We start from the raw sequence: 14,489 nt of genomic DNA, 5'->3' as shown, positions 1-14,489 counted from the left end.
CATGGGGTATAAAAATACCTTACATACGATGAAGAAGATATTATTACAGCTGACGATGAATCAGATCTGCTATCATCTCTGATGAAAGTGATTAAGAATTTTTTCAGGAAAATCACAATTTAGATCAAAACATGATTTCAAAGAATGGTGAGAATATTTGGAGTAAACTTCCAGTTATAGATGCTCAGCCACGTGCGCTTAATATTTTTCGAAAACCAACTGGCCCAACAAGATTTGCAGCTCAGGTTTGCGGCCAAATTGTGGATACAACCTTTAAACTCTTTAAAACACCAAAATTGATTAGAATTATTTTCAACTGCACTAATGTTGAAGCTCGTAGAATAAGACTAGAAGGATCGGTTGACACAACAGTAAATAAGCTTTATGAATTTATTGGAGTTCTTCTCCTAGCTGGAGTGTTCCATTCTAAAAACCAAAGCATAAAAGAGCTTTGAAGTAGATTAGATGGCATCCCAATATTTTCGGCTTCAATGCAAAGAGATCGATTTGTTAACTTGCAACTATGCATTCGATTTAATGAGAGAAACAAGAAATCAAAGATTTTTTGAAGACAAATTTCCACTTTTAAGAAATATAATAGAAATGATTATTACTAAATGTAAGAGCAACTACAATCCAAGTGAATATCTTACTGTCAATGAGCAACTAGTTACATTTTGGGGACGTTGTCCATTTAAGATGTTTATACCTACAAAGCCAGGAGAGTATGGAATAAAGATATGGATATTAAGTGATGCTGAAACCTCTTACTGTCTAAACTTTTAACCGTATATGGGTAGAGTAAATGGAGTATGTGATGTTGGACAAGGTACATAAGTGATTCTTGAACTATCTGATCACTTAAATGAAAATGGTAGACACATAACAGCTGATTTTTTATTACAAACAATCTTGCACGTGCATCGTTAGGACGATGCACGTGCATTTTTGATTTTTAAAATAACTCTACTATAGTTTCCGTTGTACCTAAGTTAAAAAAGCAATAATATTATTATCAATCTTCCATCACAGTAATGACATTGTTATGAACCTTAATGAAAACCACGTGTTATTCTAGATTACAGCAAATAAAAAGGTGGAGTTAATACGTTAGAGCTGTTTTTCAGGTCGCTGAGAGAGTAACCGATGGCCATTAATTATGTTTTGTAATATTTTGGATATTGCAGCATATAATGCTTTGATTTTATTCTTGTCAATTCACCCAAATCATAAAAATGGGGCTTCTCATAGAAGACGTGAATTTTAAAAAAATATATCAAAAAGTCTTATTAAAAAATTTAATACAAATAACAATCTTCCACAAATAGTTGCAAATAATAATCTTTGCCAAGTAATTGCATAAAATAACCTAATCAAGGTCAAGTAATTCAAGAGCAACACATAGAAAGATGCTATATGTGTTCTCGTGTTCACGACAGAAAAACCCGTCTGCAATAAGCATCATGTAGTCATTCTGTTTGCAAGACTCATAGCAAAATTGTTTGCAATAGTTGCCTTATTTAAAAGATTTATTTTGTTTTTATTAGTATAAATTGTATCAAATATCACTTTGACTTAAAAAACATTGAAAAAAAATGATATTTTTCTTGAAAGCACGCATTTTAAATTTAAAAGTTCAACATATTTTGAATAAAAACCTATATTTTTAGTTGGGGTAGTTTAATAACCCACCCGTCCTTAACGTAACTTTTTCCCCGTTCTTTAAGGGTTAATAGAATCATTGTTAATTTGTCTATTCGATAGCAAAACAAAATTATGCAAGAAGGATAAAAATATGACTTTAAAAAAGTTCCCTATTTTTTGGCCAAACGTATTTATGAACGAATATATAACGAATAACTGTTACAAATTTAAAAGTGTTCATACTTATACATTTCTAGATAACGCCAAATAAACTGCTGGATTTAAAATTTAAAAAATGGGCATTAAGCAACATAAATAGCATTGCTATATAATGACGATTAGAAACATTTCTAATCGTCATTATATAGCAATGCAAAAGGAACACAAACAAAAAAGGAAACTACATACTAAATAAATAAATAAAAACAAATAAACAAATGTTTAGCAGAAAATTAAGTAAAGACAAAATATGCATATAATGCAAAGCACAAGATGAAGCAATACATATTGACGTCAAAACGTGTTCTGAGTTAATTATGAGTAAGTATTTTCTTTTTGTTTTATAATTTGTGCTTCACTTTCGTCGTGCGGCGTCATAACGATTAAAAAAAGTTCGCTAAGTGGATTACGGACTATCAACTTAAAAATATGCACTCAAATTGAATGTATATGTTTTTGTATGTTTCTCAATACTTTTTTTTTTCCAGAGTAATGGTAGACGATATTACAAAACTTGCAAGCAGTCGCAAAGCATCTTTTAATAAGGTTCCATAGTGTTTTTATTTTAAACTTTCTTTTAAAAGATTAGATAAACTATTATTAATTAAATAAAGGTTATACAAAATGAATTTTCAAAATAGTACGTCAGGCAACATTGCGGTAATGATATACTTCAAAACAAATCTTTAAAATAAGTTTAGACATTCTTGTAATTTTTTTATCTTTTTAGATATATTTTTTATTAGATCAAATACATTTTAAACTTTACTTAACAGAAATGCGTTTTTTTTGGTCAAAAGTTTGCTTGGTTATATGGAAAAACTTGATAATAAGAAAAAGATCATTGGTAATGCTAAAATTTATATAACACCAACATTTTATAGTTGAATATGTTTACCAAATAATTGTTACTTTTTTTTTAGTTTCGTAACATCGTTGAAATTTTATGGCCTCTTACAATTTTTTTAATATTACTTGGAACACGTATAACTAGACCTGAAAAGTTTGAGCCGAACGACCCTAAAGGTATCTTTGGTTTAAAACAATATTATAGAAACTTTAGAATAATATTCATTATAAATGTTTACTTTGTTAATATAAGCTTTTAATGTCAAAATATTTTATTCACATATTTATAGGAAATGTTTACTTTTTTCCGAGAGCGCTTCCGTCTGCTGGCATTTTACCTTTTATCCAATCACTTTTTTGCCATTACGAGTCCAGTAAAGTATTTGACAAACCACAAAAGATACCAAGCTTCACTCAGTCAAAGTAAGACAATTTAATTTACGTTATATTTTTGCAACTTACTTTGGTGTCCAGACCGTAATATTTTATTAATTTGGATTTTAATGAAATGATCATAATGTTCATAATATTAAAAAACTAAAACAGTTTATTTTATTTTCAAATACTAAAGAAAAGTCAATAAATCCTGATAAAAACCATTTTAAATTTTATTTGATGCTTAAAGGTTTTTTTTAACAAGATAACTTATCACGCAGTGTTTAGATGAAAGAAAGCGATTAAAATATAATTTTATTATTTTTAACAAACTTAAATAATGGTAAACGAAAAAACTTTTTGACAAATGAATCTTTTGACTAGGAATAAAATATTTTACTCGGTTGCATAATTTTGCAGTGCGCTATTATGAATGTCATTAAATCTAACGAACGCATCAATTAAACTCGATGGTTCCATAAAAGTAAGCCTTTCGTGGTTGCAAAATGCATTTTTGGCAATCGAGCAAACAAAATTTTTTTTTTTGTTTTCTTTTTATTTCTATTAATAACCAATTACTATTTTTCATTAAAAGTGGTTTTTCATTTTAGTTATTTATTTTGTTATACACATTTCAGGCCCGTAGACAGGATTTATTGATGTTTCAGGTATGACATTTAACTCTAATCTTGGAGAACAAAAATACCCATAAAGGTGTGCTCCCCCACACCGAATAAAAAATATTTCTAGCATACTACACTAAAATTAAGTTCATCGAAAGGTTTTATAATTTTATTTAATAATTTTTTCGTGTTCGAATGTTTTGACCATGTGAAGTTTACAACCCCCTCATTTTGGGGAGGGCGTAATATATAGAAACCCTTTTGGAAATCTCAAACGGAGAACTGCAGTTTTATTTCCAACAGCGTGGCTTTTATTTAATATATATAATAATACAATAGTGATGTACGCTTGAAGAGTGATTAGCCCAAACTATGTAGAGTTTGTAAATGTAACAGCTGTAACAAATAAACATACAAACATAATAAAAGGTAATATTTAAAATGTTTATCTAGTTTGTTTTTGAATTGGTTGATACTGGCTGCGACTATTGTTTCTTGTTTAAGAATGTTCCAGTCGTTTACTGCTCTATTGGTAAAGAAATTATGTCGTTTTATATTTCCTGTATATCTCAGTTTACTACTGTGACCTTTAGTTTTATATCCGTTATCTAGCATTTCGGGTTTTGTGTAAAAATTTATGATATCGTACCCTTTCAAATGTTTGAACATTTGTATCAAATCACCCCTTCTGTTCTCCAAAGATAGTAGATCCAATAATGTTAATATAATAATCTTAATGTTAATTTTAAAAATGTATTAAATTCTTCTATTATAAATATTTAAAAATCAACTTTCAGTATAAAATGCCATCCAAATGCCTTTCTTTTTAAAATTAATATTACTGATATTTAGAAAGTATAAAGGTTATTTAGAACGATTAAATAAAATCAGCTGCAAATATCAAGTATTTGAAGTTTCAATCAATATCAAAATTTCAATTTTTTTGACTTTTTTTATTCTATATTTAATTGTAAAGTTAAAAAATTGAAGAACCTTCATTTTGAAAATCGAACACTATAAATATTAAAAAAAGTTTGCTTTAACTAATACCTTTTATTAAAACATTTTGCAAGTTAAATATATTTTTTAATTTTTGCAAATTTAAAGCAGTTTTGGTATATTAAATAAATTAAAATATTAAAAACAAAAATAAAATTCACCAAATATAGCGAACATTTAAAACACATTTGGTATTAGGAACATTTGGCAACACAAAGTTAAAGATTGGCCTTCGATTAATTTTGATTGGTTTTTGCTTTTAAGCTTAGGTGAATGCTGTTTTTAAAGTTTGAAAAAAAAAAAAAAAATTTATAAAAAACAAGTAAAATTAAAAAGGAATTTTTAAAACCCAATCCTTTTATTAGATATTAAAACACAACTTTTGCAATCGATTTTTTCTGATATTATTATTTTATTTTATAAAGCCATTGCGGTTAAGTTTTTTTTTCATGAAGTTTTCCTAATCGCATATAGAAATTTCTAATTTCTATATGCGATTAGGAAAATTCTTTAAAATTCTTTTTCCCATATCAAAAATAAACTTAATTAAAAACTAAATTAATTGATTTATTGCAAAACTAATTATATATATTTATTTTTAAATATGTTATATTATATGTGATATTTAATTGTTTAATTAAATATTGTAATATAATATATTTAAAAATATTTATCTTGTTGCTTTCACGTTTAGGGCAGTTATGATAAAAATTTTAGAGCTTTTTTGTTTCTCAGGCTCCAATCATCACAATATTTTGCAAAGCATCCTTATTTGACATAGGTATAAATGTTTAGAGTTTGCTCAATGTCTGGAAGTATTTTAAGCACCAAAAAATGCTGTATCCGCCCCTGAATTGTATAATTCATTTTTAAAATACTCAATAACTTACTCCCAAAAATAATGTTGCTAGCAACCATTATTTAAGTCAGGAGTTTACAAAAAACAAAACAAAAAAATTAAAGACCTAAAAAAGCGATTGAATACTTAGATAATTGTTAACTTAAAATAACTGTCAGAAAAGCATGAAGACGGGTGTGGATTTCAAAGCATTAATGTTTGAGAAAAAAAACTAAATACATGAAAATTTTTTAAACATAAAAGATTGAGTGAAAGTGGAAGCAGCTTTGCTGTATCACGAGTCATAAAAGATTAAGATGATAAAATAAAAGATAACAGGTGGTTACTAAAAATCTGGACAAACTTTCATGGGCAATTACTCCCATTGTTTTTATGGTAGAGATTAAATGAAACTATCATTAAAAAGAGTTTTTAGTTATTTATTTATTTTAATTAAGTTTGTTTTCAACCAGTCTGTTTCTTCGGATTCGGCCAACTCTAACACGAGTTGACCCAAAAAGTGAAAATACAAGGTTAAGCTCAATTTTTTTCAGGCAAAGCTTTATTCTGGTTTGTAGTTGCTTCACGTCTTTTGCTTGCCAGTTACTCTCATATACTTTTTTTTTCAAAATAGCCCAAATGTCTTCTATTGGACGTCACTCCGGTACGGCTGGCGGATTGTCAACTTTTTCGATAGAATTGATGTTATGAGTCTCATAGCAGTTGGTCACGGTTTTGGCATAATGCGATGACGCCAGGACGGCCAAAATATATATTTACCATTGACATGATGAGCGTTGATGAACGGCACTAATCTTCTCTTTATACAATTAATTTCATAGCTGGCTTTATTGACTGCAAGGCCGCTGGGGACAAAAAATGACTTTGAAATACCTTTATCAGAAGCGGCCGGCCAGACAAGCACCTTGGGTTCGAACTTGCGCTTTTTGCAATATTTAAAACTTAGTGGAGTCTTGTCTCCGTTGCTAGAGTAGTAGGTGCTGTTTCCATTAATTGTTGAGTGTGACAGCGTAAAGTAAGACTCGTCGTCAAGGATGACCGATTTTCTTTTAAAATCACGATAAAGACGATCAATGCTGGTTTTGATTCGCTGATTCTGGTTCTCTTGTCGATGAGGCATACCCTGTTTTGTATAACTTTTGATGTCAGTGCACTTGGCAAGAGTTTTAATAATATGTGAATGACTGCATCCATATTTTCGAACAGCTTGCCTCATCGAAACTCGGTCAATGTGATCAAATATGGTTTTTAGGCGCTTGATAACCTTAGGGGTCATGATTTTTACCACACAACCACTTCCTTGCACTCTTTTGTGCCCAGAATCATTCTCAACACGTTTGATTATATCATAGATAGTGCTTCTTGGAATTTTTCAGCATTGAAGTGAGCTACTGTGAACTTTTTACCTTGCAATTTATTATTTAAATAGAACTCATAAATCCGTTTTCTTACCTCTTCTTGCTTGGCCATCATTATTTTCTTAATTATTATTAATCATCTAAAAACAAGTAAATTAATTTACAGAGAATTAAATAAGCTTTAAAATGAATATAAGCATGAAAAAAAAAGATTTAGCTTGTGGCATTTAAAGTTCAGTTAAAGTTAGTCCGAATTTTTAGTAACCACCCGTTAAAAGCTTACATAGCAACCTTGGTAGTATTTGTAGAAAAGATATAGAGTTGCAACATTATAACACTGTAATAGAGGCACAGGGGTGGCAGCTTAAAACTCGTCTAAAAAGTAAAATGTATTATTAAAACCAGCCACTGCAAGCTCTAAATAGTCACATGAAAGAAATCACATTTAAGATATTCTGTCTGTTTGAAGCGATCAAAAGTGATGAGCTTTAGCTAAAACTGGTGTATGTTCTTATGTCATTAATAAATAAATCCATGATACAGCATGGTTATCAGGAACATTATTATTTTAAACGAGAAACAAAGCATGACCAAGGATCAAACCATTTGGTATCTGTGAAGTTACCGAAAATGAAGGTGAGTATTGTCCTTGAATGGAATTCATGAAAGAATCTTTCTGCTAGAATAGAATGCATGAAAGTATTTTTCTGTTAGGGTTGTTAAAAAGTCAGCAGTAAAGCGAGAGAGACCTGTATTAATTATCAGTGAGTTGAATTCAAGACTAGAAGTTTCTTACTTAAAGATCATGCTAATAATAATTAGAAGACTGGGGTATAGCCAGAGATTTAAAAGCAATCTTTAGAGCATTTTAAAATTGGAACCATAAATCCTTTTTTAGTAAGCAGGAAAACGAGAGAGCACTTGTTAATTAGCTTAGCCATAAGTTCATCAATACTTAATGAGAAAACTTCATGTGATTAGATCAATTTAGTCATAAAATGTAAATATCAAAGTCTTTAGTAACCTGCTGATGTATGAAACGCAATGTTTGATCTGGATCTAAATATTAAGCTATGTCATATCTTTAGTTATCTGCTGGTGTTTAAAACAAGATGTCTGATCTGCATGTAAAACATTTACAAACTAAAATTACAAGAGATAAAAAAGTTTTTTAGATCCTTATTCAATGAATAAACTTTAGTTTTTAAAATTTTTTCTGAAAAGCTCTTGTCTTTTCAGAAAAAATTTTAAAAAGTCAGTATAGATCACCGTTACTCAGATGGGTGCATTGTTCGAATAGCAACAGAGTGGATGTGAAACTAATCAACATGTTTTTATCCTTAAAGAAAAAAATGTTTTCATTTTTGTAAGCATGCGATTGTTAAATTCAGAACAATGACTTTCTTTTTAAAACTTGTCACTAACACATTAAAATTTTTTTTTTGCATAATTACGTTAAGTAATGATAATATTAATTAAAAACACCAACTAACGAAACAAAATATTTTTCTTAACTAAATTGTCATTGAAATAGAAAGAAAAACGAAAAAAAATTTTGCGCAACAATCTACAAAATCCTTCTGCGTCGCTATTTTCAATGGCTAAACAATCTTAATCCAGCAAATCTACTGTTTATATGGTCATTAAATAATGCAAACACTCTCTATCTATCGAACGAGCACAAGGATCTGGAAGAAAGAGTGGCCTTAAGAATAAGAAAGCATAAGTTTGTATTCGACGATCATTCACGCAAAATCCCGGCTTATCGATCAGAGAACAAGCCAAAAGATATAAAGTTTCAGAGCTTTTTGTTAGGAAAGTTAAGAAATTTAAAAATTTCAATTCTTATCGAGCCATTAAATAACCAAATCGATCAGATAAGCAATCACTGACAGCTAAACCTAGAGCTCAAAAACTTTATGATGACGTGCTTACAAAATTTAATGGCTGCATAATTATGGATGACGAAACGTACATCAAATGTGACTTCAAACACCTCCTAGGTCCAAAATTTACACTTCAATTGTTCGTAGATGTTTCAGCAACAAGTTCAAGTATAAACCATCGGATAAGTTTGGTAAGAAATTTCTCTTGTGGCAAGCAATAAAAAGCTGCGGTTTGAGATCTTGAGCTTCTTTCACATTGTCAACTTTAAACTCGGATGTTTACATCAAGGAATGCTTGCAAACCAGACTTTTGCCATTTTATCAAAGTCATTTAATTCCCCTGTTGGTTTTGGCCTGATCTTGCTTCTAGTCATTATTCTAAGAAGACTGTAGAGTGGTACAATTCGAGAGACATCCAATTCATACCAAAAAGCTTGAACCCACCAAACTGCCCACAGTTCCGTCCCATTGAGAAATTTTGGGGAATTGGAAAAGGATATTTGGGCAAGAATGGAAAAACAATAAGTACAGCTAAAGATTTGATAAGAGAGTAGACATTGGAAGGGAAAAAAATTTCCAAAGACATTGTGCAGAAGTTGATGTCGTTGATTAGCGTAAATATTCGCCTATTCGTAATAATGAAAAATATTTAAAAAAAAAGCATTTTTATAATCATCAAGTTCCTTAGATTAAAATAAATATTGAAGTTTTTGCATGAGTTTAATTATTTTATATTTTTATAATAATAGTAATAATATAATAATAGTAGTGAAGTTTCCTTTTTTTTTGTCCGTTGACCTGCAATAAGCGAAAACAATCACTCAGTTGAGGCATTGTGGCTTGGAACGCAATAAACTTATAAAATAAAACTGCATGAAACTTAAAAAGAAGATTTTTCATTTACAAATAAAATTGAGACTTTAACCTTACCCCAAATTGGAATATTGTCCAGTTTCATCTAATAAAAGCAATACCTCTTGGTATTGAAACTACTAATAGGTCAACTTGCGTAACCTTTGACCTATTTATCATTGTAAGATACATTAGATAAATAAGGTTAAAATAAGCAAATTTGTTCAAATCTTCAAGTAAGGCAAATTCGGTTTCACAATCATTTTCTCCTTTCTTAAAACTAAAAAACATTTTTTTTGGGACATCATTGAAAGTGCAGCTATACTTTTACTTTTTTACGTTTTGATTTGGATTTGAAATTGTAATCAATTTAGCTTCTATTACTTTAAGTTAAACGTTAAACTTTAAATTTAAGGAACAATGTCTTTTGTAGTAATAACCAAAATACTTTATAACCTTAAGGGGGAAACCCCCTCTAAATGTACCCAAATTTTATAAAAAATATTTTTACTTATTTATGCATTTTAATGTATGCAGAATTCAAAATTATTTGTTTGTTTACTGATTTTAATCATTAAACCCTCCAAGTTCAGCATTTTTTTAAGGTACCTCAAAATTTATACTACTGCAACGCCCATAGCAACGATGTAGCACCTTATTAAAAATCCTAATAATCAATGCGCATTTTTAAATGGCTGCAGTAAAATGCTTGGTTTGGCTTCTTTACTTATCCAGCAAGCGAAAAAAGTCTGGTTTGTCAAGTCAGATTACAATTTTCTGTTATTCTGAAGCTTTTAAAGTTATCAATTTTCTTAATTTTTCAAAAAAATGAGTAAAGCGTTTAGAATAAAATCAAGAACAATAATTAAAAAAAAGAGAAGAGTTTTCTTAGGGAAGAAATTTAACAATCTTAACAAAGAAAATATTGAAATGGAGTTAAATGATAATCCTCCTGTAACAATTTTGATTGATTCAAATACTACAACTGTCAATAATAACTCTATAAATAACGAATCTGGATTAAATTTATTTTCTACATCTGTATCTGCGAAGAAGGTATAGCCGATTAAATGTTCCAGAGCTTTTACAAGAATGAAAATATCTGGATATAGAATTATAGATTGCTCTATATCATCTGATATATTTAGTGCTTTAGCATGTCCTCAATGTGGCGAGTGTTCATCCTTGTCATTGTCCGAAAAAATGCAAGGCAAAAAAGGACTTGCCTCAAAGTTACTTATCAAGTGCTTTAACTGCAAATATGAAAATGAGTTTTATACTTCAAAACAATGTAACAGATGATATGATATTAATTGTAGATCAATATACACAATGCGTGCACTTGGACAGGGATATTCTGGTATAAAAATATTCGTTACTTTAATGAATATGCCACAACCAATGGCTCAAAATAATTATGATAAGTTAGCTGTGAAAATAGGTGCTATTACACAAAAAGTTGCTGAAGATACCATGTTTAATGCAGTAGCAGAATTGCGTAAACATGCTACTAATGATGAAGTTTTAGATATTGGTGTGTCATGTGACGGTGCTTGGCAGAGAAGAGGCTTTTCATCATTAAACGGTGTCTTTTCTGCGTTATCAATGGACAGTGGAAAGTTTTTAGATGTCGAACAAATGTGCAGGTTCTGCAAAGGTTGCTTTTCAAAGAAAGATCTTTTGAAAACAAACCCTACAGCCTATGCCTAATGGAGGAACTCTCACATTTGTAAAAACAATTACAAAGTATCTGCAAGCGGTAATCTACTAACAATCTACTTCTATTGGTTCAAAAAATACGCTGACTAAGCGAAATTTGCTAAGTTCTAGAGTTTTTTGCTGAATTGTTTTAAAAATTCGAAATTTTGTTGTTTTCGAAATTCGAATTTCGAAATTCGAAATTTGTTGTTTTATTACAGCATAAATTGTTTTAAGAATGTATTATCAAACGAACTAATACTTTAATACTATGGCTCATTCTCGGAGCCACATTTGCAAAGCCGAAAATCTTTAAAACTAATATTATTTGTTTACAAAAATAAATGTTTTAAATATATATTTTTTAGATAGTCAAAATTTTGAAAGTTTATTATGTAGTATTGATTTCTTATAAGTATATTCTTATTTTTTATTTAAAAAGTATGTATTATTTATGAAAATGTAATTTTGTGTATCTGTTTTTTATTCTAATGTAATGTTTTAAAGCAATTTTTATATTTGTTTTGTAAACAAAAAGACTTTCAACAATAATTGCGATTTCAATGAAATGGTGAAGAATCATCGAAGTTAATAAAACTAATTATGAAATAAACATAAAAGAAGTTTCTGGTCACTAAACACAAACATGAATACTAAGTAACTCGCGCTATATATATATATATATATATATATATATATATATATATATATATATATATATATATATATATATATATATATATATATATATATATATATATATATATATATATATACATACATATATATATATATATATATATATATATATATATATATGTTTATATATGTATATATATATATATATATATATATATATATATATATATATATATATATATATATATATATATATATATATATATATATATATATATATATATATATATATATATATATATATATATATATATATATATATATATATATATATATATATATATATATATATATATATACATACATACATATACAGCGGTGGCCAAAAATTAAAGACCACTCATTTTTTAGTTGGTTTCTTAATCTTTAAATTAAAATTAAGAAGATTCTAATTGACATATTAATTTTTTTTTTTAATATCTTGTTAATTAAAACATACGGATTAAAGTGGTATAATTTTTTTAATCTAATTCTAATTAAATAGCGTTTAACTTATTAAAAAACTGATGAGTACTTTTAAATCTTCTTTAAATAAATTGGACAAAATTTAACGACCATTTAATTTGCACTTATTAAAAATAATATTACAATAATTTTTTAACTGTCTTAATTGCTTATTACGTTGGCTATAAAATAAAATGTCAAAACCTGAGTTTCGATATCAAATAAACGTTTATTTTTTGAATTGCAATAAGGATATAAAAATATTGCAAAATTGCGTGCAAAGATCGAAGAAAAAGACAGATACGCGGCTCTTGTATTAAAAGAAAAAGGCTATAGCATCAGACAAATAGCAGAAAAGCTCGGAAGGTCTCACTCTTTCATTATTAACATAATTCAACGATACAAAGAGACCCGGTCAGTTAATGATCGTCATAGGACTGGACGCAATAAAATTTCAAATGACCGTGATGTTCGCTCGTTAGTGAGATTAATGAAAGAAAACAGACAAGCATCATCTACAGACTTGTCTACGAAATGGACACTGTCAAATGGTCTGAAAGCAAGCCCTAGAACTGTGCGAAGGGTCCTCCACAATTTAAATTATTTATGGCGTGCTCCTGCAAAAAAACCACGCTTAAATAAAAAACAAAAATTTGCCAGGAAAGAGTGGTGCAAACTACATAAAAGTTGGTCAACAGATCAATGGAGCCGTGTGGTCTTTAGTGATGAAATGAACGTTGAGGTAGACAACAGAAAAGGTTGCTTAATGTTGCGTAGACTTCCAAGCGAACGATTCGATGAATCATGCATTTTGAAACGAACAAAACAAGGCAGTGGTTCAATAGGCATTTGGGCCTGTATGAGTGTCTGTGGAGTTGGCGATTTTCATTTATTCGATGGTAGACTCAACAAAGAAAGGTACATCGAAATTTTGGAAACCTCGCTTAATCCTAGCATTCTAGTAAAATTCAAGTGCTTCGATGGCCTGCCAATAGTCCAGACTTGAATCCAATAGAGAAAGGTTGTGGCTTGATCACAAGCTTGGTAAAGAACAACTTTACAATTTGGAAGATTTGAAATCTTCTACCTCTCATCATTTGAAAAATGTGCCTGATGAAGTAATCAAAACTTTTATGAATTCAATGCCAGAACGAGTACAAGAGTGCTTGAAAACAAATGGAGGAACAACACGTTTCTAAATTATTTTTTTATTGCTTTTTGAAATATTTTTGAAACTGGTCTTAAAATTTTGTCCAATTTTTTTTCCCATTTATATTTTTTACTAGTCAGTTTTTTAATTTTTTAACATTATTTTGTAAAAAAGTTATAAATTCTTTTATAATAAATATAAAATACAACAAAAAAATAAAAATGTTTTCCTTAGTTTATCTAAAAATGTTTTCCTTTTTTCCCGGTCAATTAATGATTGTCCTATGACGATCATTAATTGACCGGGTCTCTTTGTATCGTTGAATTATGTTAATAATGACCTTCCGAGCTTTTCTGCTATTTGTCTGATGCTATAGCCTTCTTTTTTTAATACAAGAGCCGCGTATCTATCTTTTTCTTCGATCTTTGCACGCATTTTTGCAATACTTTTATATCCTTATTGCAATTCAAAAAATAAACGTTTATTTGATATCGAAACTCAGGTTTCGACATTTTATTTTATAGCCAACGTAATAAGCAATTAAGACAGTTAAAAAAAATAATGGATTATTATTTTTAATAAGTGCAAATTAAAGATTTGAAAGTGGTCGTTAAATTTTGTCCAATTTATTTAAAGAAGATTTATAAGTACTCATCAGTTTTTTAACAAGTTAAACGCTATTTAATTAGAATTAGATTAAAAAAATTATACCACTTTAATCCGTATGTTTTAATTAACAAGATATTACAAAAGATATTTAATATGTCAATTAGAATCTTCTTAATTTTAATTTAAAGATTAAGAAAGCAACTAAAAAATGAGTGGTCTTTAATT

The 14,489-nt window shown here is 28.8% G+C and overlaps 1 protein-coding gene across 5 annotated transcripts in view; it reads left to right on the top strand.

Annotated features, from left to right (window-relative positions):
• Positions 1-2,236: 2,236 nt before the first annotated feature.
• The window catches only part of LOC100206550 (retinal-specific phospholipid-transporting ATPase ABCA4), a 160,905-nt gene continuing 148,652 nt past the window's right edge, over positions 2,237-14,489 (top strand). For 2 of the 5 annotated variants that reach the window (XR_010637485.1, XM_065792801.1), the window contains exons 1-4: positions 2,240-2,409; positions 2,640-2,710; positions 2,787-2,889; positions 3,003-3,135. Coding sequence is in view for 4 of the 5 variants with exons in the window: in XM_065792801.1 (XP_065648873.1) it covers positions 2,642-2,710; positions 2,787-2,889; positions 3,003-3,135 (305 nt within the window). In the remaining variant the exon portion in view is untranslated. The other 3 variants (XM_065792798.1, XM_065792799.1, XM_065792800.1) reach the window with 3 other exon arrangements.

This window comes from Hydra vulgaris, chromosome 03 (genome assembly GCF_038396675.1).
Source record: "Hydra vulgaris chromosome 03, alternate assembly HydraT2T_AEP".
Taxonomy (NCBI): Eukaryota; Metazoa; Cnidaria; class Hydrozoa; order Anthoathecata; family Hydridae; genus Hydra; species Hydra vulgaris.
This window is presented reverse-complemented; position numbering and strand designations above follow the sequence as displayed.